Source organism: Melanotaenia boesemani, chromosome 1 (genome assembly GCF_017639745.1).
Source record: "Melanotaenia boesemani isolate fMelBoe1 chromosome 1, fMelBoe1.pri, whole genome shotgun sequence".
NCBI lineage: Eukaryota > Metazoa > Chordata > Actinopteri > Atheriniformes > Melanotaeniidae > Melanotaenia > Melanotaenia boesemani.
In genome coordinates, this window is record NC_055682.1 from 760,153 (window position 1) to 787,394 (window position 27,242).

At 43.1% G+C, this 27,242-nt stretch overlaps 1 protein-coding gene across 1 annotated transcript in view; it reads right to left on the reverse strand.

Moving 5' to 3' along the window:
• Positions 1–27,242, reverse strand: part of LOC121641417 (transient receptor potential cation channel subfamily M member 1-like) — a 132,421-nt gene that overhangs the window by 102,982 nt on the left and 2,197 nt on the right. Inside the window, exons 2-6 of the mRNA XM_041987529.1 lie at positions 23,398–23,474; positions 20,968–21,160; positions 20,666–20,879; positions 20,107–20,231; positions 10,341–10,512 (exon numbers count right to left, since the gene is read on the reverse strand). Of these exons, the coding sequence (XP_041843463.1) occupies positions 10,341–10,512; positions 20,107–20,231; positions 20,666–20,879; positions 20,968–21,160; positions 23,398–23,474 (781 nt within the window). The remainder of the gene's footprint in view (positions 1–10,340; positions 10,513–20,106; positions 20,232–20,665; positions 20,880–20,967; positions 21,161–23,397; positions 23,475–27,242) is intronic.

The following is a 27,242-nucleotide window of genomic DNA, read 5'->3' on the forward strand; positions in this document are numbered from 1 at the left end:
TGGTAAAAACTCAATATTCCTATTAACAGAAATTGCCCTTGACAGGCATATAGATCCCTTTGTTTGTTTCTGTATTTGGTTCCATACTTTTACTGCATGTCTAACCCATAGATTATTTATTTTAAATTTCTTTCTGGGATTGCAGGCTAAGAAATGGAAGAGTTGAAAGACTTTTACCTGGTAGTGAGGACTCCTCAATTTAGACCCATTGTGTTTCTGGATCCCTAATGATCCATGCCACTATTGCTCTTATTTGAGCAGCCCAATAGTAAAGTCTTAAGTTAGGCAATCCAAGGCCTCCTCTTTCTTTACCAGACTTTAGAATTTTAAGTCTTATTCTTGGTCTTTTATTCTGCCAGATGAATTTTGATATAAGTTTTTCTAAAAGCTTAAATGTAGACTGTGATACAAAGACTGGGAGGGACTGAAATTGGAATAGTAATCTTGGTAAAATATTCATTCTTACACATTCAGTCCGTCCTAGGAGCGAAAGTGGAAGCATATCCCATCTATTTAAGCCTGTTTTAATTTCTTTTATAAGTTTTTCATAATTAGAAGAGTACAGTTGGCATATTTTTGGGGTAAGAACTACTCCAAGATATCTAAATCCTTGTTTAGATTTTTTGAAAGAGACCAGATCATCTAACTGGGAAGGCCGGTCTCCCACAATCATCATAGCCTCTGATTTGTTTGTATTGACCTTATACCCCGATACCAAACTATATTCATTTAGACTATTAGGGAAAGCGGGGACAGAAGTAATAGGATTTTTTAAAAATACTAATATGTCGTCAGCAGATAGTGACACTTTTTGTTGGACATTTGCTTCATCACATAATCCTTGAATAAGAGGGTTAGATCTAATTAATTCTGCTAGAGGCTCTATACTGAGGGAAAATAATGAGGGTGACAAAGCATCTCCTTGTCACGTACCGCGTCCAAGAGGAAAAAACTCGGAGCAGTGGCCATTGACCTGCACTCTAGACCTGGGGGATTTATAAAAAGTTTGAACCCATTTAAGAAAAGTATCATTAAAGCCCATCTGTCTAAGGGTGTGCTGTAGGAAAGCCCAGTCCACTCGGTTGAATGCCTCCTCAGCATCAAGGCTGAGAAGCATTGACGGAGTGTCTCCCCGCTGATTCAGGGCTCTCCTCACATTATCAGTTCCCTGTCTTTGTGTTATAAACCCAGTTTGGTCTGGTTTCACTAATTTTCTTATGCACGATTGAATTCTATTGGCGATAATAGAGGTGAGTATTTTCAAATCAACACAAAGGCGGCTGATCGGACGATACGATGCACACGATGTTGGGTCTTTGCCCTCTTTGTGGATGGCTTCAGACCATATGTTTTATAATACTCTCCAGGAAGGCCATCCACTCCTGGAGATTTATTATTCTTAAGTCTCAAAATACTGTCCTTAATTTCTTCCCCTGTGATAGGTCGCGTTATCAGATCAGCCTCCTCCCCATTCTATCTGTTAAGATTAATTGAATTAAAAAATTGCTTAATTTTGTCTACCTTATTTGGATCATTTTCTCCCTTATATAGTTCTTGATAGTATTGAGCAAATACTTTTGCAACCCCCTCAGGCTGGCTAAATAGATCCCCAGGAAACGGGCATTTTATCTTATGGACCACTCTGTTTGACTGTGATTTACGCAGCTGAAATGCTAATAATCGGTTAGCCTTATTACCAAATTCGTAATATTTCTGATTAGTAAAACGTAGCTGACCCTCAGCCTTATATGCTAAGAAGTTATTCAGTTTTTGTCTGTTTTCCTTCAAAATGGTCAATATTTCATCTTTTTGAGATTGTTGATACTTTTTTTCTAATTCTTTAATCTTATTTTCCAGGTCTAATTGTTCTGTCAGCCTCTTTTTTTTTGATCTTGATGAGATTGCGATTATATTGCCCCTCAGCACAACTTTAGCTGTCTCCCATAGAACAGACGGTGTTACATTGTCCTTATGATTACATTTAATATAATCAGTCAAACCTTGTCGTATTTCCTGTTGAATAGTTTCATTATTCAAAAGAGATACATTGGCTCTCCAATATTTAAATTGTTTATTTGACCCTATTTTTAATTTCAAAGTTATCGGGGCATGATCTGAGATAGTTGTTGCTTCAATGTTACACTCAGTAGCTCTGTAACTGTCTGTTCCTGAAATCAAAAACATGTCTATCCTAGAGTGGCTACAATGCACTTGGGAGAAAAAAGTGAAGTCCTTGTCCTTAGGATGTAAATGACTCCAAACCTCGATTAGGCCTAATTCCTTGATCATCACACAGAGTGTTAGAGATTTCTTAGACATAGGGCCTGTGCCTACTGGAAGCCGATCAACAGATGCTTCGTAAAACACAATTAAAATCTCCTCCTACCAGAATGACACCCTCTGAGTTTTCTGCTATTAGGGCAGCAATACTTTTGAAGAAGTCAGGGCAGTCCTCGTTTGGTGCATATAGGTTGAGTAAAGTAATTTTAGTGCCCCCTATGTTACCCTCTTTATCCGAAAATGTTTTTTCATGACAAAAATAAACTGACTTATTCAGAAGGACTACAACTCCCCTCCTTCTCCCATTTTCAAAAGAAGAACTATACTGTTGATCTACTCACTCTCTCCTCAACATCATATGCTCCCTATCAGAGAGATGTGTCTCTTGTATCATAGCTATTGCACAGTTTAGCTTTTTTAATTGGTTGAGAACCTTTTTTCTCTTAATTGGACTACCCAGCCCTTTAATATTATAGGTTACACACACTAGATTATCCGTATTGTCTTCTTTTGTTCTAGTTTGATTTAACACTAACTAAGTTTTCATTCAAGTAATAGAAAATAATATAATACTTAACAAAAAAAAGGGCCCTCAGTTAGTCTCAGGATAAAATGAACAGATACAATTGAACTTATAACACATGAACAGAATAAACTACACTTCCACATACCCGACTGTATTGAATAGTCCAGTCCAAAAATAGTTTTCAAACCTGACTTTCAAACCAGTCCCCGATGTATCCTGGGCGGAGGATGGTGACAGGTCCGCCGTGGGAAAACACACCCAGTGTTGGCGCTGCTGTCGTCCGTCTGTAGATCGATGCGATGTGGAAAGTACCAGCTGGTCGGTCCGTCCAAAGTGAATAATAAAACGGTTCTTCCCTCCTAACGTATTGTGTTTAGCACAGAGATATTAGCTCGGCATAGTAGAATTCAGTTGTCGTCTGTGCTGAGAAAAGCCTTGACCTCCGCGTATGACAGCTTCCTCCCGCGGTGCTCCAGCGGTGACGGGACATCTCTGCTTCTATCCGCTCTCCTTCATCCACCTGTACGTGAACGCCCAGCTCCTGAAGTGCAGGTAATAGTTGAATATGTCTTCTCCCCGTCATCCATCACCACTTTGAGCTGTGCCGGGTACAGGCATTTCGCTTTTATGTTTTTCTGTTTTAACTGTTTAATCACGACCCTCACTGCTGCTCTCTTCTTCTGTAACTCCGGAGAGTAATCATGATCAAAGAAAATCTGCTCTTCCTCATATAGCACCTTCCCTTGTGTCCAAGCCTGTCATAAGACACTTTCTTTGACAGTATAGTTCATAAACCTGACAATCAGCGAGCGTGGGGCAGCCGTTGGATTCTTGGGCTCGATGTGCCCTCTCAATGTTGATGTTGAGTTCAGGTGGGAGCTGGAGAGCGGTTCGGAGTAGCTCCTTTACAAATGCTTTGATGTCCCTTCCTTCGCGTCCTTCAGGCACACGGTAAATTCTTAAGTTGTTTCTCCTCAGTCTGTTTTGGACATCATCATATTTGGCAGTCAGAGCCATCTCTCTGCGGACCAGGTACCGGAGCACTCGCTCATAGCGCCTTCCAGTGTCTTCATTGGCACAAATATGAGCCTCTGCTTCTGTGGTCCTGTTTTCTAATGTCATCATTTTGTCTCCCAGATCTTTCATAGACGTCTCCAGTCTTGTCAGAGATAATTTGGTTTGCGTGTGGCCCTCAAGATTCTCCTTTCTGAGTTTTTCTAGCTCCGACATTATTTTTGATTCTAAGTCACGCGTGTTAGCATCTGCAGCTACACTCGCACTCGGTGTTGTTTGCATCCGAGTTAGCGGCTTTAAATTTTCGCCCTTGTCTTTACCTGTGGCTCTGTTTGCTTGAACCCTTACTTCTAACAGACGATGCCATGTTGTTTAAACCAAAATTTGCCGAATTTTGTAGTTGTTTAGTTAGGATATTATATTAAATGGACGGAGCCTAGCCTCTATGCTGCTGCCTCCAACATGACCTCACCGGAAGTCGAGGGGATTTTTTTAATGTTATAGTTACGCAGTAGGAGGAAATTCAAGCCTCCTAATTTGGAAAAAAATAAAATGTGGTATAAGTTCCAGATTGAAGATGGTTTTTGATTAACTGTTTGAGCCAATTTATTTTAAAAGTATTATTTATAGTACAAAAGTCTAGAAAGTTAAGGCCGCCCTTATCATATGAGTTCATTATTAGAGATTTTGGATATAATGGTTTTTGTTCCTCCATATAAAGTTGAATAACATTTTGTCCATTTCTTTGGAGACGTTTTTATTAACATTGAAAGATAGCGCAGTGTGAGATTGGATAGTCCCTCAGCTTTGGTTACCAGAATCCTACCTCTCAATGAGAAATCTCTTTAAAGCCATTGGTTAATTTTTTTCTGGGTTTTGTCAATAATCAGATCAAAATTCAGACGGCATCTGGTTTCTTGATCCGTATTACAGATAGAAGGGACATTGCTGTATTTACAAACAATTCACATTTCTTTATGTTTAAACAAAGTCCAGACGCAGCAGAGAAGGTATTTATCAAATCAATAGATAAAGGTATCTGAGAGAGATCTTTTAAAAATAATGTCGTATCATCAGCCACTTGGCTGACGATAACTTGGCTGCCTGCAACTGTAATGCCTTTAATGGACTAAGTTTTAAAGAGTCAGTTAGTAGCTGAGTACAGAACAAAAAGAGATGAGGTGATATGGGACATCCTGTCTGACTCCACGTCTAAGGAAGAAACGAGCAGAAGTACCAGCATGCAATGTGATTGGACAGTTTCCATTTGTATACAGTGTTTTGAAAGCACTGCTGAAATACAGGCCCAAGCAAAACTTCTCCAAAGCATGAAACATAAAGTTATGTTCAACGATGCTGAAGGCTTTATAAAAATCTCAAAAAAGGATAAAACTTTCATCAGAGCATAAATTTGAATAATCAATTAAGTCAAGTACTAATCTGATGTTGTTGGAAATTTGTCTGTTACTCATGAATCCAGTTTGAGTCTCATCAATTCTGGGGTCCAAAACTGTTATAATTCTTTTAGCAAAGATTAATGCAAATATTTTATAATCATTGAGGAAGCAAACTGGGCACCAGTTGTCAATGAGGAGCAGCTCTTTCTTTGGTTGAGGCCTTGGGTTAAAGTAGGGGGAGGGGGTTCCTTTAGTTTAGTTTGGTTTAGTTTAGTTGCCATTTGCAGAAGGAAACCACATTGGAAAAGAACAGTTGCAAGGAACTCAAAGTGCATTGTCACATTTAACAGACAAAACAAACAACCACAAGCCTAAGAATACAACACAAAGACACATCCTAAAACGCATAATACTAAGAACAATAAAACACTAAATCAATAAAAAAAAAAAAAAAACAGTATAAAACACTGTATAAATAAATAGCAGTAAAAGTAACTAAAACAGTAAAATGCATGTCTGAGGCATTTCAGAGTTCATTGTTCAAAGTCATGACAGCTTGTGGAAAAAAACCTTTAGAATGACGAGATGTGGTGCATTTGATAGCACGATATCGTTTCCCTGAGGGCAGGAGGTCAAACATCTTCGTAGCAGGGTGGTCAGAGGGATCCTTGATGATCTTTAAAGCTCTTGTTAAGAGTCTGGATTTATGTTCTCCAGGACTGGTTGATCACATCGTCCTTTGAGCAGAGCGAACCACTCTGTTTAAACTTTTCTTTTCTTTCACAGTGAGGTTACTAAACCACGCAGTGATGGAGCCGGTAAGAAGACTTTCAATACTACACCCATAAAAGTTTAAAAGAATAGTTTTGTTTTGAGTGAATTCTTTTAATTTCCTTAAAAAGAAGAGATGCTGGCGAGCCTTTTTAGCAATGTTACCAGTGTTTGACTGCCAGCTTAGATCTTTGGAGAGAGTGACACGCAGAAACTTACATCTATCAACTATTTGTACCTCAGAATCATAAATGACAACAGGCTTGTTGTTCTTACACCGACTAAAATCAACAACCAGTTCACAGGTTTTAGAAGTGTTCAGAACAAGGTTGTTTTCTTCACTCCAACAGACAACATTTTCTACCTCTGCTCTGTAAAGTGATTCATCCTTTGACCTGATCAGACCGATAACAGTGGTGTCGTCTGCATACTTGACAATCAGATTGTTAGGATGGTAGCAGCACAGTCATATGTGTGCAGAGTGAAGAGCAAAGGACTTAGAATACAACCTTGTGGGGAGCCAGCGTTCACACAAAGTTCATCAGATACACAGCCATTAATTTTGACCTTCTGTGGTCTGCAGGTTAAAAGTTTAAAATCCATTTGCAGATGGCATCACCAAGTCCAAGAGATTTCAGTTTGTGAATGAGCTTCACAGGAACCGGAGAGTTAAAAGCAGAGTTATAGTCTATAAAAAGCATCCATGCATAAGATTTTCTTTTATCCAAATGTTCATATACAGAGTTCAGAGCAAAGGAAACGGCGTCTTCAACGCTTCTGTTTTGTCTGTAAGCAAACTGCAGTGGTTCCACAGACACAGGAACCTGATCTTTATATAGTCCAACACCAGTCGCTCAAAAGTTTTCATTAAAACAGAAGTTAAGGCCACTGGCAGATAGTCATCAAGGCACTTCACAGGTGTCTTCTTAGGCGCTGGTAGTATGACAGACTTTTTAAAACTAAGTGGAACAGTGCAGTTTCTAAGTGACATATTATACAGGTGAGTTAAACAGGAGCAAGTTGCTCTGAACACAGTCTGAGAACACCAGGAGGAAGGTCGTCTGGACTCCAGCTTCTTGTTCCCCCTGCCCGTCTCGTCACTATGGGGAGCCGAGCATTCAGCCGCTCTGCTCCCCACCTCTGGAACTCTCTTCCCCCTGACATCCGTACCGTAGACTCTCTTCCTCTCTTCAAATCACAACTCAAAACACATTTGTTCAGACAGTCCTACGTCATCTAGTCACTCTCCATCTTTATGTTGTTCTTTGTTCCGTTTTGTTTTGTACTTATTGTTTTTTAGCTATTTTAATGTTCTTTTGTACAGTGTCCTAAATGTATTATTATTATTTTTATTATTCACTTAAGCGGCTTTTCTACTGTGCGTTAGACAGTTCTGCTGCTGGTTGACCCCTCTTTCCTGTCCTCTCCACCCCAACTGGTCCAGGAAGATGGCCATCCTTCCTGGTCCTGGTTCTGATTGAGGTTTTTCCTAAGAAGTACAGTAATTTCAAATAAAATATATCCTTCATTTATCAAAATATATTAGTATATTTTTTTTTCAGGGCTGTCAAACTTAAACTGTTAATGAAGAGATAAATATTCGAAGTGATCACATTCATTTTTTAACAAAATAATGTATAAACAACAAAGTTAGTACACATGCCATATTAAAAATCGGAATTTGACATTATCTTTACAAAAGAAGCTGATTTTGGGCATGTAGGTGCTTTGTCAAAGCGGTGAACTATCAAAAACCCCTTTGTCCCTATTTATGACGATTCTCACAGTTTTCCAGCCTTACTTTTAGCTGATGCCCCACCATGTGGGGGTGGGGGTCACCAACACCAATGCATCTTATCTTAGGGGTTGTGGCTCAAAAAGTTTAATATCACTGCTCTAGCTGGCCTGCAACAGAAAAACGCTCCACAGGATCATCCAGCGGATGCTTGGTTACCTCTCCTTCCTCCGGATGATCTGCACAGTTCACCATGTCTCACACCTCACCCTGCACGGAAACCGACCTTCTAGAGCCGTATGGTGAAAAACAGACGAACTGAAAAGCAGTTTTCACCCTGTGAAAGCACTCATAGAGGGCCTCTGAGAGACTGCTCCAGTCCACTCACAGATCCAGTCTGGAACCAGAACCATGTCCTGCAGTCTGTGAGCTCATGGCTCCCTCAAATATAGTTTGTCATCAAACTGATAAACCATCTGGTTCCAGGTCAGAGCAGAGCCGTAGGTCTAGAACATGGTTATTTCAGAATTCCAGATTTCACTCTATAGATATTAATTTGTTTGATTCTCTGTGGTGGTTGTAGTTTTGGTGGTTCGGATTGGACTATGATTCTGGTCCTGGTAGTTCTAGTTGTTTGGGTTGGACTGGTCTGGGTTGAAGTGTGACGTGACGGCTGAGCCTTCCTCTGCCGTCCCTGCCTTCCAGAAACCTCCAGGCATAGGATGACAAAGGGAAACCCTGGGGTCACATGACCAGAACCTCTAGCTGAAGCAGGTGGTGCAGGTCCAGCTTGTAACTGGTCTACAACGTTGTAGCTTGTCTTCTAACAGCAACAAGAGGGAACTCCAGCACTTGCTTCCCTTCATCAGCTCCCCATTGGTTTCAGGGTAGATTGTAAAGTTTTATGGTTAATCTGTGAGGCTCTGACTGGGTTAGGGTTAGCTGTTGTGCAGCTGCTAGTCTAACCTCCTGCAGCCAGATGTTTCCTCCTCCACCACTAGAAGTGAAATGCTGCCTGAGGGGGGAAAAAGACTCCTACAGGAACAAAATGGAACAGAATTTGAGAGAAAACAACACGAGGGATCATAGGCCACAAAGCAATGGCCAGCACAATGGGCGTGGGGGGTGGAGAGAGCGAACAACCTGAATAACTGAATAACTTATTCAGTAGGTTCAGCTGCTCTACTCCCTCCCATGCCCACACAGCTGCCACAACTATCCTCCACACTTCCTTCCTTCCCTCATCTCTCTCTTACTCAAGTCCCCTCCCCTCTCCCCGCCTTCCATGGCAGATGAGCAGCTCCCCTTTTCTCACCCCTCCCCACAGCCTCCTCCCTGCATCACATCTGACCAGGTGAGGGGAGAACTGAGGGGGCCCCAGTCCAGGCTCCTCGAGACCTGTGCTGATGAACTCGGAGAGCCACTTAAACAGGTCTACAACCTGAGCCTGCAAGTGCCTTCTGGAAGACATCATGCATCATTCCAGTTCCCAAGAACAACTGGCCTAGCAAGCTAAACAACTTCTGACCAGTAGCACTTAAATCACATCTGATGAAGTCTATCAGTATCTATCTAACAGTGTCGAGCATGCCATCATCTCTTCTTCACCAAGCCCACTCGCATCTGGACAATTGAAGCGACACAGTCAGGATACTGTACCTGGGTTTTTCAAGTGCCTTCAATACGATTCAGCCCCTTGCACTCCAGGAAAAACTCATCAGCATGCAAGTGGAGCCCTGCCTAGCATTGGAGCTCCTCAGGGGACTGTGCTGTCCCCCATCCTTTTCACTCTGGACACGACAGGCTTCTACTACAATACTGAAAAATTGTCACATCCAGAAGTTCACAGATGACACGGCCATCATGGGGTGTATCAGAGAAGATGAAGGGAAGTGATACAGGAACCTGGTGAGGAATTTGTTGCCTGGCGTCATACCGACAACCTGCAGCTCAACACCTCTAACGCTAAAGAACTGGTCATTGATTTTGGAAGGGGCAAACCCAGTCCTAGACCAGTTCTGTTAGAGATAGAAGGAGGAGGTGGAGGTCGTACAGAGCTATAAATGTCTTGGGCTGTGGCTGGATAATAAGCTGGAATGGACAAGCAACATGAAGCAGCTGTATAAGACAGCTCAGAGCAGTACGCATTTCCTGAGGAGGCTAAGAGGAGGCTTTATCCTCTTCAGGAAACTCCTGAGAATATTTTATCTGTCCGTGGTCGCCAGTGTACTTTCCTACCCTGTGGTGTGATGGGGCAAGAGCACTTCAAAGGCAGACCTCTCCAGGTTGGAAGAGCTGACCTGGTGCGCCAGTTCGGTGGTTGGCATGAAGATGGACCCTCTGGTGACAGTAGCCAAGAGGAGAACTCTAAGCAAACTGCTGGACATACTGGACAATGCCAGCCACCCTATGCACACTGTCATCAGCAACCAACTCCTCCCTAAGTACAGGACCAAGAGACTGAGGAACTCTTCTTGTCCCCCATGCCATCAAACTATTTAACTCCTCACTAGAAGGGAGAAGGGTGAACAGATGAGCCTTTAAATGAGCTCTAAAAAAAACATGAATCTTGGGGGTGTGAGTGGGATGAGTAAGTGGGAGTGGTCAACAGACTTACGTGTGTTGATCTTCTGCAGAGAGATGTGCTTCTCAAGCTGCCGGCGCAGGCGGACCTCGGCGCCATACTTCCCGGTGGTCCCATTGTCGGACAGGATGAAGTGAGAGTGGCTGCTGTTCAGAACTGCCAGCTTGCTGAGCGGGTTGGACATGGTCTGATAGGGCCGTGTCACCTGAAAAAGAACACCACTCCAATCACAGGCCAGTTGCTATGGTAACAGCTTCAGTCTAAAATGTCATGTTAGTCAGGTGTTTCCAGGCTCGGCAGGAACAACTATAACAATGCCTTGTTATGGTACCGGAATGTACCGTATACCAGCGTCACGTTAGGGTAACGTAATGTAGCATATACCAGCGTCACGTTAGGGTAACGTAATGTAGCGTATACCAGCGTCACGTTTCGGTACCGTAATGTACCGTAAACCAGCCTCACGTTAGGGTACTGTAATGTACCGCATACCAGCATCACGTTAGGGTACCGTAATGTACCGTATACCAGGATCACGTTAGGGTACCGTAATATACCACATACCAGCGTCAAGTTAAGGTACCGTAATGTACCGTATACCAGCATCAAGTTAAGGTACCGTAATGTACCGTGTTCAAGCGCCATGTAAGGATACCTTAATAAACTGTACACCAGCATCATGTTTCGGTACTGTAACATACCATATACCAGGGTCACATTACAGTACCGTAATGTACCATATACCAATGTCACACTAGGGTACTGAAATATACCATATACCAGCATCACGTTACGGTACCGTAATGTAACATATACCACAGTCACGTTACGATACCGTAATGTGCCTTATACCAGCATCGTATTATGGTACTGTAATGTATCGTGTACCAGCATCACGTTACATTACATAATGTAATGTATACCAGTATCACGTTACTGTACAGTAATGTACAGTATACCAGCGTCACATTAGGGTGCCGTAATGTACAGTATACCAGCGTCACGTTGCAGTACTGTAATGTATTATGTACCAGCATCATGTTGGGGTACCCTAATGTACAGTATACCAGCGTCACATTTCGGTACCGTAATATACCATATACCAGGATCACGTTACTCTACCGTAATGTACCACATACCAGCGTCACATTTCGGTACCGTGATGTGCCGTTTACCAGTGTCACGTTATGGTACTGTAATTTAGCTTATACCAGTATCACGTTAGAGAACTGTAATGTACCATATACCAGCATCACGTTACTGTACCATAATGTACGGTATACCAGCGTCACATTTCGGTACCGTAATGTACCATATACCAGCGTCAAAATAGTTTACCATAATGTACCGTATACCAATGTCACAAAAGTTTACCGTAATGTACCATATACCAGCGTCACAATAGTTTACTGTAATGTACCATATACCAGTGTCACGTTACAGTACCATAATGTACCGTATACCAGCATCACATTACGGTACCGTAATGTACCATATACCAGGATCACGTTACTCTACCGTAATGTACCGTATACCAGCGTCACATTAGGGTACCGTAATGTACGGTATACCAGCGTCAAGTTAAGGTACCGTAATGTACCGTGTACAAGCGCCATATAAGGGTACCTTAATAAACTGTACACCAGCATCATGTTTCGGTACTGTAACATACCATATACCAGGGTCACATTACAGTACCGTAATGTACCATATACCAACGTCACACTAGGGTACTGTAATATACCGTATACCAGCATCACGTTACGGTACCTTAATGTAACATATACCACCGTCATGTTACTATACCATAATGTACCTTATACCAGCATCATATTATGGTACTGTAATGTATCGTGTACCAGCGTCATGTTGGGGTACCCTAATGTACCGTATACCAGCGTCACATTAGGGTACCGTAATGTACGGTATACCAGCGTCAAGTTAAGGTACCGTAATGTACCGTGTACAAGCGCCATGTAAGGGTACCTTAATAAACTGTACACCAGCATCATGTTTCGGTACTGTAACATACCATATACCAGGGTCACATTACAGTACCGTAATGTACCATATACCAACGTCACACTAGGGTACTGTAATATACCGTATACCAGCATCACGTTACGGTACCGTAATGGAACATATACCACCGTCATGTTACTATACCGTAATGTACCTTATACCAGCATCATATTATGGTACTGTAATGTATCGTGTACCAGCATCACGTTAAGTTACATAATGTAATGTATACCAGTATCACGTTACTGTACAGTAATGTACAGTATACCAGCGTCACATTAGGGTGCCGTAATGTACAGTATACCAGCGTCACGTTGCAGTACTGTAATGTATCGTGTACCAGCGTCATGTTGGGGTACCCTAATGTACCGTATACCAGCGTCACATTTCGGTACAGTAATGTACCGTATTCCAATGTCACAATAGTTTACAGTAATGTATTGTATACCAGAGTCACGTTACGGTACCGTAATGTACCATATACCAGCGTCACAATAGTTTACCGTAATGTACCGTATACCAGCGTCACGTTACGGTACCATAATGTACCGTATACCAATGTCACAATAGCTTACAGTAATGTATTGTATACCAGCGTTACGGTACCATAATGTACCATATACCAATGTCACAATAGTTTACACTAATGTACTGTATACCAGCGTCACGTTACCATAATGTACCGTGTACCAGCATCACGTTACTGTACCAAAATGTACCATATACCAGCATCAAGTTACTGTACCATAATGTACTGTGTACCAGCATCACGTTACGGAAACATAATGTACCATATACCATTGTTACATTTCGGTGAAGTAATGTACCCTATACCAGCGTCACGATATGGTAACGTAATGTACCGTATACCAGTGTCACGTTAAGGGACCATAATGTAATGTATACCAGCGTCACGTTTCGGTACTGTAATGTACCGTGTACCAGGGTCACATTACGGTAACGTAATGTACCGTATAGCAGCGTCACATTACGGTATCTTAATGTACCGTATACCACCATCACATTAGGGTACCATATACCAGTTTTTGTCATGCTTCACAGTCTTATTTCTTGTGTTTGGGTTTTGTCTATTTTGGTTTGGCATATTTTGATCCTGGGTTAAAGATCCATGTTTAGTTTATGTTATAATTTGTTTTTGTTGTTGGTTTAGGTCCCGTCATGATCACAGTTTAAGTTCTTGGCTTTTGTCATGTTTAGTTCAGTTTGTAGTTTTCCTCATGTGCTCTGTGTTTTGTGTTCCTGGTTTAGTAGATCACGTGGTCTGATTTCTCATTCACTTCACCTGTTCTTCGTTAGTCCCTCTTTGTATATATGCCCCTTGGTTTTCAGTTGTCTTTGTCAGGTCCTTATGTTTATCCATGTTGTGTCTTAGTTCCTGTTTTGAGGTCCGGATTAAATCTTAGTCAACAGCATTGTTCTGCCTTCTGCCTTTATTGTCTGTACTTGGGTCCTCACTTCCGCCGCATCCTGACATCATCACGTTACATTACCGTATGGCAGAGGTCCCCAAACCCGATCTTCAGGCCACTATGCTGCAGGTCTTAGATGTTGCCCTTCTACAACACACCTGATTCAAATTAAAAGGCTCTCTGACCAGCTCAGCACAAGTTTGCTAATGAGCCATTGATTAATTAATTAATTAAAGGTGTTTAACAGACTGAAGGATTTACAGGCAGACATCGTCCTGGTTCAGGAGATTCACTTATTAAAACCAACAGCTAATGTGCTAGCTACAGCACGGCTTCCTCATGTTTATTCAGCCTATTAATTCCAGGCAAAGAGGAGTAGCCATTCTATAAACAGAAAAGCTCATTGTACCACTAATGGAACAGTTATAGCTCCTGAAGGTAGATTTATAATAGTTACATTATCCATACAGTTTGAAGCTGTGCATTGTTAATATATGTGGACCAAATGTTGATGACCCTCTTTTTTCACTCCTTTTTCACCTCACTCTATGATTGCTTAGATAACACACTCATTACTGGAGGAGACTTCAACATAGCATTAGATTCAGCAGGACTGAATACATTATTTCTTAGTTAACAGCTCTTTAATGAATGACATGGGAAACTAGAATCCATCCCATCGCTATCAGGGACCATGCACCAGTCTTATTTACTTTGATAAGAAAATGAAACCACCTTTCAGAAACTGGAGATTTAACACATCATTACTCAAAGATTCTGATTTGATCAGTTCCCACAAAAGGGAACTGTCTTTGTCTATAGAAAATAATGACCTACCAGGGACACCAACTTGTGTTCGTTGAGAAGCAGGAAAGGCCGTAAGGAGGGAAAATAATCTCATTTTCATCACATCAGAAAAAGGAGGATTGTTGGAGAACATCTGAATTAGAGCTTAGAAGGAAATCTCTAGGAGATGCCTGCAGGGCTTCTCCAGAAGAGCTCACGCTATCAATAAAAGGAAAGTAAAAATTGAGATGAATGAAATAAATGAGAAGAAAACTTGGAGAACTTTGAACATGGCAACGAATCCAAAAAAATCCTGGCTAACCAGTTAAAAAGAATCTTCTTCTGTTCAGGATTCATCAGGAAATATCAGCCATGATCCCGACAGCATAAATCACCTTTTTAGGGATTTCAATAAAACGTTATACTCATAGACTGATCCACTAGACGATGATAACATGAAGAATTCCTTAGTGACCTAAACCTGCTAAAACTACAACAGGACCAGGGAATGGTTCTGGATTCACCGTCTCAGTAGCTGAACTCCATGAAGCTCTGCAGAGCATGCCCAGTAGTAAAGCCCCAGGTCCAGATGGGTCCCAGACTTCTATAAAGAACTGTGGACCACACTGGCACCCACATTCCACACGTTAAGGAAAACAGAGATTAAGGCAAACTGCAAAATATCTCAAAACATGAATGTGGCTCATATTATGGTAGTATTAAAACCAGGAACAGACCCCACACTTCTATCCAGTTACCGTCCATCATTAATAAATGCAGACTTTAAGATAATCTGCAGAGTGCTCACCAGAAGGTTAGAAAAGCAATTCCTCTCATTCATCCTGACCAAACAGGCTTTATAGAGGGTTGACTTTCATCCACTAATACTCTGATCAGTCTAAGAACAGGAAGGGTAAAAAGTAAACTCGAACAAGTCAAAGACAACAATTCGCAGCTAACAGAAGAAGGTAATGCTAGCCCTCCCGGGGCGAGCTGGGGCACCTCCCCCATCCCTAGCTATGATGATGATGGGTCGGAGGACGAACCGGTAAGCCTGACGATGAAACTGAAAGAACTGAGAGGTGTCGGGAAAGAGGGGAAACAATTTCGGAAAGATTTGAAAACATAACTGCAGGAAATCAGAGGAGAGCTGCACAAAGCAAATGAAGCAGAAAGCAGGATCGCCGAGCGTGAGGACAAGCCCCAAAACACAGATGAGAAATCATCCGAGATGATAACAATGCAAGAGAAGCTTCAATCAAAACTGACATCACTGGAGGCCTACTCACAGAGGGAGCCGAATCGGGGTCACCATCTATGACCCATTTTGTGGAAAAGCTACTGCAGGAGAATCTCAGCATCCCCTCGTCAACACCAGTACAGGTCCAAAGAGAGCTTTCCAGTCAGGTCCCAGCCTAGGTCAGTCCAGGGAAAATTCCTGTTTCATCATCAAAGAGGCTGTCATGGGAGAAGAAAGGCTGTATGTGGAATGGAGCAAAGATAAACCTCAACCATGATTATCCCCTGGAGATCATGGTCATGAGGACGGAGTATGCAGAGGCCCCAAGATCCTGAGGGATAAGAATCTACATTTTCGGACCCTCTTTCCAGCACACCTAGTGAATCACTGTTTGAAGTCTGGACAGAAGCATTCATGTTTCAGTGGTGCACTAAACTTTCGGTTCACTTTTTATTTTACCGTTTGTTGTTGTTCTAAGGGGAGTTTTCCAGCTGCTGTTGAGGTTATAATGTATGGTCAGATCATATAACTTCATGCAAAATGAGCCAGTAAAAATTACTTCTATTAATGTTTTGAATGGGTAAGATAGTCTAAACTAAAGAAAGAAAAAGCCCAGATTGCCTTAGGAGACATGCTTGAACCAAGCAGCTCACTTGAGGTTGAAAAGAAAAGGTTTTAAATATTTATTCTTCTCTTCTGTCAAATCTGAACACAGGGGGCGTGGCTACACGTATCTCTGTTAAACTATGAACATATTTCATAATTTAGTGACGATAAAGGCAGATTTGTGAGAGCAACAGGAAGGATAGAGGGGCAGTAATCACATTACTAAAAGTGCATGCCCCACCAGGGAGTAACTGGCTATCCTACAGGAATATCTTTGATTTAATGGTGGACTCTCAGGGGACAGTTGTGTGTGGGGGGACTTTAAGTTTAAGGGTTGACCCCAAAATAGACTCCTCCAATCTAACTTATCAGTTCAACCCACTCATAAGGAAAGTTAACTCCTTTATGGTAGAAATGGGGATAATAGATGTGTGGAGAGAGCTATTCCCATCTGTCAGAGACTACTCTCATTGTTCAGGTTAGTCTACGCAAGGCTGGACTACTTTTTATCTTTAATATGGAGAGATTTAAGATTAGAGAGTGTGACATACTAATGAGAGATATATATGACCATAGTCCAATTGCTATGTCTTTGCAGGTGGCTAAGAAAAAAACAAAACACTCTGTGGAAATTTACCTCACATTTACTTAATGATCTGGCCACAGTGATGAAAATTAAGTAGGATATAAATAAATTTCCAGAAACTAATGACACAGGGGAGGTACTGCCAACTATTCTATGAGATATGCTTAAAGTGGTAATGAGAGGTAAATTAATTGCCATCACCCCCCACCTAAAGAAAACCAAAGGGCAAAAACTAGTAGATCTAGAATAGAATAGAATAGAATAGAAATACTTTATTAATCCCTTCGGAGAGCCCTCAGGGAAATTTGGGATCTACAGGTCTACAGCTCTACAGGGTCATTTAAAGCTGAAAGAACAGGAAGATAGAAACAACCCAAACTCCACTGTAAAGCAGGAAATCAGGAAAATACAAGGTGAAATTAATGATATCTACAGACAGAAGAATTTAACTTTCCTGAGGCAGAAATATTATGAGATAGGAGGGAAATCTGCTAAATACCTGGCATATAAGCTACGCAAACAAGAGGAAAGTACAATACACTAAATTAGGGACCCTAAAACTAATATTCTAGAAACTAAAGTGGAAAGATTCAGGGAAGTTTTGGGACCTTCTACTTCTACTGGGATCTATACTCACAACCTAGCGCTGCAGAGGACAAATGCATTGATCCATTTCTCGGCTTTCTAGACCTGCCTTTACTCTAAGACCTTTAACATGAAGATTTAATAAAACCAATATCAGTGGAGGAAATGAATGCAGCTCTCGCCAGAATAAAACCAGGAAAGGTTCATCTCCCAGTGTTACCACAGCCCGAGGACAGAACTAGTCCCACTATTACTGAAGACTTTTAAGTACATCCTACAGGAGGGAGTAATCCCGCCCTCTTGGAAGGAGGCAACAATGTCTGTTACCCAGAAAGAGGAGAAAGATAGACGAGAATGTGGGAATTACCATCCGATCAGTGTCCCCAACTTGGACTATAAACTGTTCACCTCTATTTTTGCTCGTCATGTAGAGAAGCTGTTGCCTCACCTTATTCATTTAGACCAGACTGGCTTTATTCACAGCAAACAAACGACTGATAACATCAGAAGAATTTTACACATTTTAAGCCAAATACAAAGAAACAAAACTCAATCACTTAGTCAGCCTGGATGCTGAGAAAGCCTTCGCCTCTGTTAGATGGACGCTACAAGGCATTAGGGAAGTTTAGCTTTCAGGATAAGTTTATCTGGTGTTTCTATTTTTAGAAACACTAAGACATGATCAGAATAATAAGAGTGCTGTAGTGTCAGAAGTGGAACATACGGCAGCAATGTTTGCTGATGACCGCTTGGTTTGCCTGGGGGAGCCAGAGGGGTCATTCAATGAACTGATATCCATTCTGATAGACTTTGGGAAGCTTTCTGGTTATAAAGTCAATATTTTAAAAACAAGGTGATGACAATTATACAGCACCTGCAACTTTACGTCAGAATTTTAAGTTAAATTTGAAAAATGAGCATATTAAGTATTTAGGAATAGATTTAACATCATCCAACCGAGCCCTGAGGCACCCCTGTTGTCAGCCCATGTGATCTGGACACTCCCTCTCGCCAAGATACTTTGAAGGATCTTCCTGTGAGGTAGGACATAAACTACGAGAGGACAGGTTGTGGGTTTTGAGTTGACTAGAAGTTTAGAGACTTGGTCCTCATTTAGAGAGCGGAAGGAGCAGTGTGAGGCACCAGTAGCTGGTTTGGTACGGCTGAGTTGGTCAGGCTCAGTGAATTGGTTACTGATGGTAGCAACCTTTTCAGTGAAGTAGGAAGCAAACATTTCTGCAGTCAGCACAGTGGAAGGCTGAGCAGGTGGTGGAGATAGAAGAGAGTTAAACACCATGAACATGTCGTGTGTTGGGAGCATTGCGGATCTTGTTCTGATAAAAGGCTATCTTGGCCGCCTTTAGGCTGGATGTAAAGTACCAATTCTGTTGGGGGGACATCTCCATATTGAACATTATGGATAAAGGACGGGATGTCCCAGACATCTCAATACTTTTGGTAAAATGGCTGTGTGCGGCTAACTGTCCAACACTATCGTCTTCATCAGCCGCAGTAGGCTAAACATGGTAGATAAGTGATGATGCACACTAGGGTGTAACTTCTTGGTCTCTAGTTTGTTTATTTTACATGTCACAGTATGATTCATTTAAATATTATTCAGCGGGTGCAAGGAATCAAACTATACATAGAAAGCATGAAGCAGGACTTATGTCGCTAGCTGTTTTGTGGTCAACAAAATATTTCACTCCCAAGCTCACCCGACCACCGCATCCTCCAAGACAAGTGATGCACACAGGTGAGTGCCACTATTTGTAACCACAGAATACACACCCACCATCCAATCATGTGCCAATCACGTGTGCACACAACATCATACTTACACATGACTTTATTTATATGTATGGCTCCTACAATGGTGCATCTTCCAGAAACAGCTAATTTATCATTTTGTGGATGGGGATGAAGATCATAGGCCTCCTGTACGAACGCTGCATACACATCAAAATGTTCCTTACACATATTCCACACACACATCGGGATGTACTAATACAAAGTTGCGTGGATCCGTGTGCAACACCACGCAGACCCTTCAGTCATCAAGTCCTGAAACTCCCCTTTATACACTGAAATAGGATCCTGTAAACTTCCTGAAGTCAGAATGCAAACGATCTTCAGCATTTGAGCTCTGATGGTTTACACCCGATCAACAAAATTAAACCATGTTTTTACCTCATAAATGCAAAGCGCACACATATTTACACACAACATGAAATGCTCTGATTCTCCCTGAGAAGGCTGCTCAGGGTCACATGATCATGTGACGGAGTAGGATCAGATCATGGATGAGAAAATGTTCCTGAATGAATTCTTCTGTTTTTGAGGTGTCTCTGTTCCAGCTGCATCTGTCGCCCCCTACAGGCCAACCTGAGCACAGCAGGCCAAGCAGCCCAGTGAAGAGACCTTCACAAAGTTCCTGGATGGAAAAAAATTGTTCAGACTGGTTCTGTTTCAGTCTGGAATGGTTCTGCTTCATCAATTTTGTCTAGTCTGCTTGATTCTAGTTCTGGTTAGTTTGGGTCTTACGTCTTTCCCGATCAGGTCTTCTTTGTTTTCGACGATTCCCCACGGTGCGATGCCGATGGCGCAGACCCGCCCTCTGGATTTGGACGAATGGTCTTTCAGAGCGTCTCCAACATGGCGGATGACTCCTGAAATGTAAAGATCATTTCTGGACGTGGCAGATAAAAGAATGAGCAGAACTGTTCTACGTTGGGTTTCTTATTAAAACATCCTTCTAGTCTGGCATAGTTTTCTAATAGAAATATCATAAACCTACCTCTACACACACACACACACAGGGTCCACTTACTGGTTTGATCTGCACTAACGAAGGTTAAACCAGGCCCCTGTTTTCATTGTTCAGACCCACTATCTCCCCACCTAACCCCTGATGTCCCCGCCAGTATTTTTTTCTGTAAAAATATACTGCCCCCTCCCCCAACTGTAAATTAAAGCTTTCTAGTTAGATCCTTTTCACACAGTACTGTTAAAGCCCCCCATCTCTAGCATTATCCTGCCAGTTAAGATGATGGCTGGATGGATGGATGGATGGATGGTTGAATGGATGGATGGAATGTGGTACCTGTACTGACTCCTCCCGTGAAGATCCAGGCTCCTGTGGTCACAGATGCTTTGATCAGACCCTTACCAAAGACCTGCTTCAGTTTGGGGGGCAGGTCGAAGTTCTGGAGACCTCCGTGTACAGAGATGAGCAGCGTGGGGAGCTCCAGCTGCCAGTCCTTCACCATCAGGTGGAGCAGGGAGTCTGGCTTGGAGTCGTAGGAGACCCTGATGTACTGGAGGAGGACATGGGGGGAGAAAGGGGAGGACGTCAGTCAGAGTCGCTACATGAACAGCTTACTGAATCCGGGTCTGGTCCAGTACCATGGCCTTGTTGACATGTCCTCCTCCCTGGAACTCCAGAACTCCATAGGCATCCGTTGGGGAGGTTTGGGTGTGTTTGAGGGCGCTCCATCTCTCAGAAGCTTGGACCTCCAGCTGAACCAGAGGGGCCCCTTCATCTCTGGCCCCTTGAGGAATGGAAGTGTGCTGCACCACCAGCTGGCCACAGCTGCACCTGGACACCAACAGAAGGTAGAGACATGCATCCTGTCCAAGCGGCAACCTCCGCCTGTAAAATGTGAAGTCTATGTGGAAGGGCAAAAAATTGCAGCTCCCCCCCTCATCCACTAGGGGCTCCAAAACAGAGCAAATCCTCATAGACTCCAATGTTAAAAAGACCAACTTCACAGTGTGCCTTAGCTTTAGCTCGCCTAACTTTGCTAGCTGGTTAGCTACCGTTAGCTCCGGGTTAACTCGGTTAGCTCTTAGCTACAGGCAGCTCGGAGTTTGATGGGTGTCAATCATCCACCCCCACCTTCACAGTCTCCTTCTCAGCTCCACCTCTTTGGCCATTTCTGGATTTTCTGGGGCTAACAACACACATGACACTACCAAGATGACCAAGAAACTACCGGCCGGTCTCACTGCTTCCATTCATGTCTAAACTACTAGAGCGTGCCGTCTTCAGTCAGGTCTCACAGTTCCTCCAAGACAACAACCTGTTAGATCCATATCAGTCTGGCTATAGGCAAGGCCGCTCTACTGAAACTGCTCTCCTGTCAGTTACTGATTCCCTACAGGTTGCCAGATCCGCTGGTCAATCCTCAGTCCTTATACTGCTGGACCTGTCTGCTGCCTTTGACACGGTCAACCATCATATACTGTTCTCCACACTTTTGGAGCTTGGTATCTCAGGATCTGTCCTCTTGTGGTTTACGTCCTACCTCACAGGAAGATCCTTCAAAATATCTTGGTGAGGGAGCGTGTCCAGATCACGTGGGCTGACAACAGGGGTGCCTCAGGGCTCAGTGCTTGGCCCTCTTCTCTTTTCACTATACACCTCCTCACTTGGTGCATCATTAGCTCTCATGGTTTCTCCTACCACTGCTATGCAGATGACACTCAGCTTTTCCTTTCTTTCCCACCTGACGACACAATGTCTCAATGTGAATATCAGCATGTTGCTGATATCTCCGCATGGATGAAGGATCGCCACCTTCATCTGTCCAAGACCGAGCTTATTGTCTTTCCAGCCAGTCCTTCTTTACCGCCACAGATAAGCGTGCAGCTTGACTCCATCACGCTTTTGTCTACATCTTCTACCATGAATCTTGGTGTCATGGTAGACAACCAGCTGACCTTTAAGGACCATGTTGCCTCGGTTGCTCGATCTTGCCGATTTGCTCTCTACAACATCAGGAGGATCAGACCCTACCCGACTGAACACACGACCCAGCTCCTGGTCCAGGCTCTGGTCATTTCGCTCATTGACTACTGCAACTCCTTACTGGCTGGCCTGCCTGCATGCTCAGTTAAACCTCTGTAGATGATCCAGAACGCAGCAGCACGTCTGGTCTTCAACCAGCCCAAAAGAGCTCATGTCACTCCGCTGCTAATCGCTCTCCACTGGCTTCCAGTTGCAGCGCATCAGATTCAAAGCTCTGCTTCTGGCTTACAAAACAATAACCCAAACGGCTCCGGTCTACCTCCACTCCTTAATCCAGAGCTACACTCCCTCTCCACAGTTACGCTCTGCCAGTGAAAGACGTCTAGTGCTCCCACCACAAGGTGGCGCCACATCAGTAGCTAGACTCTGCAAAGCCACACTTCATAAAGGTGATGTGTAATTCCCTGGAGGAAAACTCTCCTTCTTTGCTTTGATGTGGGCAGATCAACCCTGTTCCATATCAACTATCCAGCATGTCACAAAAAATGCTAAAAGAATCTAGTTGTAGTCGTAAATAGTGATTCACAGTCTTTGTCAAATCTCAGTCTGAGACTCGGGTAAAACCTAAAACTCTGAACATTTGTCTTTAGATGTGAGCTGGTAGTTTTCTAGAGTTTTTTGCAAATCTTTTAAAAGTCTTCTGGTGTAAGCCCAGCATAACGACGAGTGCCGAGTCTCAGTCTAAGATCAGACAAACACTGAATCACTGTTTATGAGACTGGATTCTCTTAACATTTTTGTTTGAGCGTCTCAAACACGTTTGATATGGTTGCAGACCAGGATTAGAGAAAGACTGACATGAGACAGCGCAGATTACAGCTTGACCCTAACGATGGAGATGATAGGAGCGCCGGGACTCCAGTAAGACTCCTAGATTTACTAAAGACTTCAGTTTTTAGTCTGCCACCGTGAAAATGGTTTGGTGTGAGCCCAGCGTTAGTCAGTGGCTCTGGAAGCTGATCAGAACTTCCTGTTGGACCAGAACAACCCGTTCACCTCAGGACTTCCTGCAGGTGAATCCGTACCTGCTGACATCTTTGCTGGGGATGATCTGAACACATTCTCTCTTCAGGAAGGTTCTCTCGATCCAGGCTCGGTGAACCTGAAACGGCAGCAGGAAGAGGAAACGTCAGCAAATTCTACACCTGTTCTGACGGACCAATCAGACAACATGAAGACATCTTGGGGATTCTGACCCAAGTGGTGCGTGGTTGTTTGTCTCTGAGATGGGCTGATGACCTGTCCAGGTGTTCCTGCCTCTCACCTGATAGCAGCTGGGATAGGCTCCGCCTCCATGAAGAGGGTGTTTTTAAGTTAGGATTCAATAAATAAATGAAGTTTGTCGTGGCTCATCTATCAGTGGAGGGTGACTTGGAGGAATGTGGTGGTTTACACCTGCTGCTGTGGAGTGTTCGTGCTGCTTCTGGCTAATTTCTGGAAAGCAAAGCTTTTCATTTCTTTCTTCAGTTAATCCTCTTATCCTGAAACACGGAAATGCCTTTTAAATCTGCCGCTGCTGTGTGTTTAAATCCTGCAGCTGTAAAGACTGAGTGCACACAAGAGTGTGCACATGGGTGTGTGTGTGTGCAGACTTTGTCCTGCACTCTGGATGATGGAGGATTAATGTTTGAGCAGCACGAGCCTCCGTTTTATTGTCTTTTTACATAAAGAGGCTCCATCATCATCACCATCATCATCATCATCATTATCATCATCATCATCATCACCACCATCATCACCATCATCATTACCATCATCACCATCATCATTACCATCATCACCATCATCATCATCATCACCATCACCACCACCGCCATCATCATCATCATCACCATCACCACCATCATCATCATCACCATCATCATCATCATCATTATCACCACCGCCATCATCATCATTACCATCATCATCATCACCATCATCATCACCATCATCACCATCATACCAATTTGGACCCTGGGTCTCAGTGCGGACCTGGTCTGTGGGAACAATAATCTAATTGGATCAGGGTTTACTGCTGACCCTGTCAGAGATAAAACTTTAAACATAGGACTGGGTCCATTTGGAGTGGTTCTGGTCTAAAAGTGTTTCAGACCTGCCGATGATTTTTATTGAAGTGATTTTGTAACAAAGACGCAGGTCTCAGAAACAATGAACACAGGCTGGATTACCAGGATTTAATCAAGATTAATGTTTCCATAATGACCTGCTGGATCACTTCATGCTGTTGTTCAGATACAGGAAGTGGACCTGGAGCTGGAACCAAGACCAGCCAGAGCCAAGACTGGCTGCAAACCAAGAGTTTTAGATTCAGAAAACTTTGTCCCATACAGCCAACTCATGAGCAGCTCAGCACGGACAATAGTACCATGTGTCATCCTGAGTAGCCATGACAACACGACATGCTGAAAATGCTGAAACAGGCTAATACACCTGTTAGCATGCTAGCATAAAGCAACCACAGAATAAATGTAATTAGAAATCAAATTAAACTTTATTTATAAAGTGCTTCACACAATAAAAAGCAAGTCATGCACATAAAGCAAAGTAAAAACACAGTCGCTTTCACACACAGATCTCACACACATGCATACACACACAAAGCATACCCCCCCCCACACACACACACACACACACACAATGTAAAGCTGTGTGTCAACAGCATAGCTGTGGAAATCAATGGCGTGTCTCCTGATAACATCCCCATGAGGTAACATGGACAGATTAAACAGAAGTGGGCCTAGAACTGGCCTTTGGGGAACCCCACATAGGATTTTATGGATTCCTGAGGTGCATGTATCCATACCTACATAAAATTGTTGTTGATCTGCGAGATAGAAGTAAAACCATTTAAGAACAGTACCTGAGAGGCCCACCAGACTGAGTCTGTTTAATAAAATCTGGTGATCAACTGTATCAATCAAGCAATCAATCAATCAAACAAACTTTATTTATATAGCACTTTTCATGAAGGATTGCAGCAGAAAGTGCTTCACATACTAAACATTATCAGTTTTTGCATCTTAGAAACATCATAAGTTGCACAGCAAAGTTTCTTCCAACAACAAACCAAAGTAGAGACTTGCACTATGACAAGGACCACAGACGTAGAACAACAAAAGTAGGACCACGGACGTAGAACCACTTCAAGGGACCATGAACATAGAACCATGGACGTAGGACCACGGACGTAGAACCATGAATGTAGGACTACGGGCATAAAACCACAGACAAAGAACCACAGACTTAGGACCACGGACATAGAACCACGGACTTAGGACCACGGACGTAGGACCAGGGATGTAGGACTACGGGCATAAAACCACAGACAAAGAACCACGGACGTAGGACCATGGACGTAGGACCACGGACGTAGAACCACGGACGTAGGACCACGGATGTAGGACTACGGGTGTAAAACCACAGACAAAGAACCACGGGCGTAATACTACAAATGAAGAACCACGAACGTAGGACCGCAGACGAAGGATCACGGACATAGAACCACGGACGTAGAACCATGGACATAGAACCATGGACGTGGAACCACGGCTGTAAAACCATGGACGTAGAACTACGGACGTAGAACCATGAATGTAGGACTACGGGCATAAAACCACAGACAAAGAACCACGGACTTAGGACCACGGACTTAGGACCACGGATATAGAACCACGGACGTAGGACCACGGGCGTAATACTACAAATGAAGAACCACGAACGTAGGACCACGGACGAAGGATCACGGACATAGAACCACGAACGTAGAACCACGAACGTAGAACCACGGCTGTAAAACCCTGGACGTAGAACTACGGACATAGAACCACGGACACAGAACCACGGATGTAAAAACATGGACGTAGAACTACGGACGTAAAACTACGGACATAGAACCATGGATGTAGAACCACGGACATAGGAACACGGACGTAGGACCACGGACATAGAACCACGGATGTAGAACTACGGACGTAGGACCATGGATGTAGGACCATGGACGTAGGACAATGGATGTAGGACTACGGGCGTAAAACCACAGACAAAGAACCACGGACATAGGAACATGGACGTAGGACCATGGACGTAGGACAACAGATGTAGGACTACGGGCGTAAAACCACAGACAAAGAACCACGGACGTAAGACCATTGATGTAGGACCGTTCACTGTGTCAGAAACAGATCAGCATGAGAAGGGATCTGGTTTACAACTAGATGGTTTATGAATTTAATCATTCATTATCTGAACGCTTAGTCCATTAAGGGTTGTGGATAAGCTGGAGCCTATCCCAGCATTTTAACAGTTGAGACACAGGTACACCTGGACAGCTCACCAGTCCATCGCAGGGCCAACAGAGAGATAAACAACCATTCCCACTCACTCCTAGGGAGGATTAGTCTAACAAGTTAACCTAACATCATGTCTTTGGATGGTGGGAGGAAGCCGGAGTACCTGGTGGTAACATCTAAACTCCACACAGAAAGGCCACCGCCCCCCAGGTCCGAACCTTCCCCCAGCCAAGGCTTGAACCAGTGACCTTCTTGCTGTGAGGCTGTGGTGCTAACCACTTCACCACCGCGCAGCATTATATCAACAGGAAGAACAAAAATGGAGGAGGGGTGGCAATATACATGGAAATGGTTTGAAATATAATGACTAATAAATACTTGATAAATTATTGAAAATGTGACCGCAGCTGTTTAGAAAACATGTAGATGTAGATCTCCTGGATCAGTTATTGAAGCGTTTAGAGACTGGATGGAAAACACATTCTACATATGTTGCTACATCTGATGGTTTTAACATCGACCTCTTAAATCCAAAGAAACATAAAGTGAGTTTATAGAGTCAGTGTTCAGCATGAGCT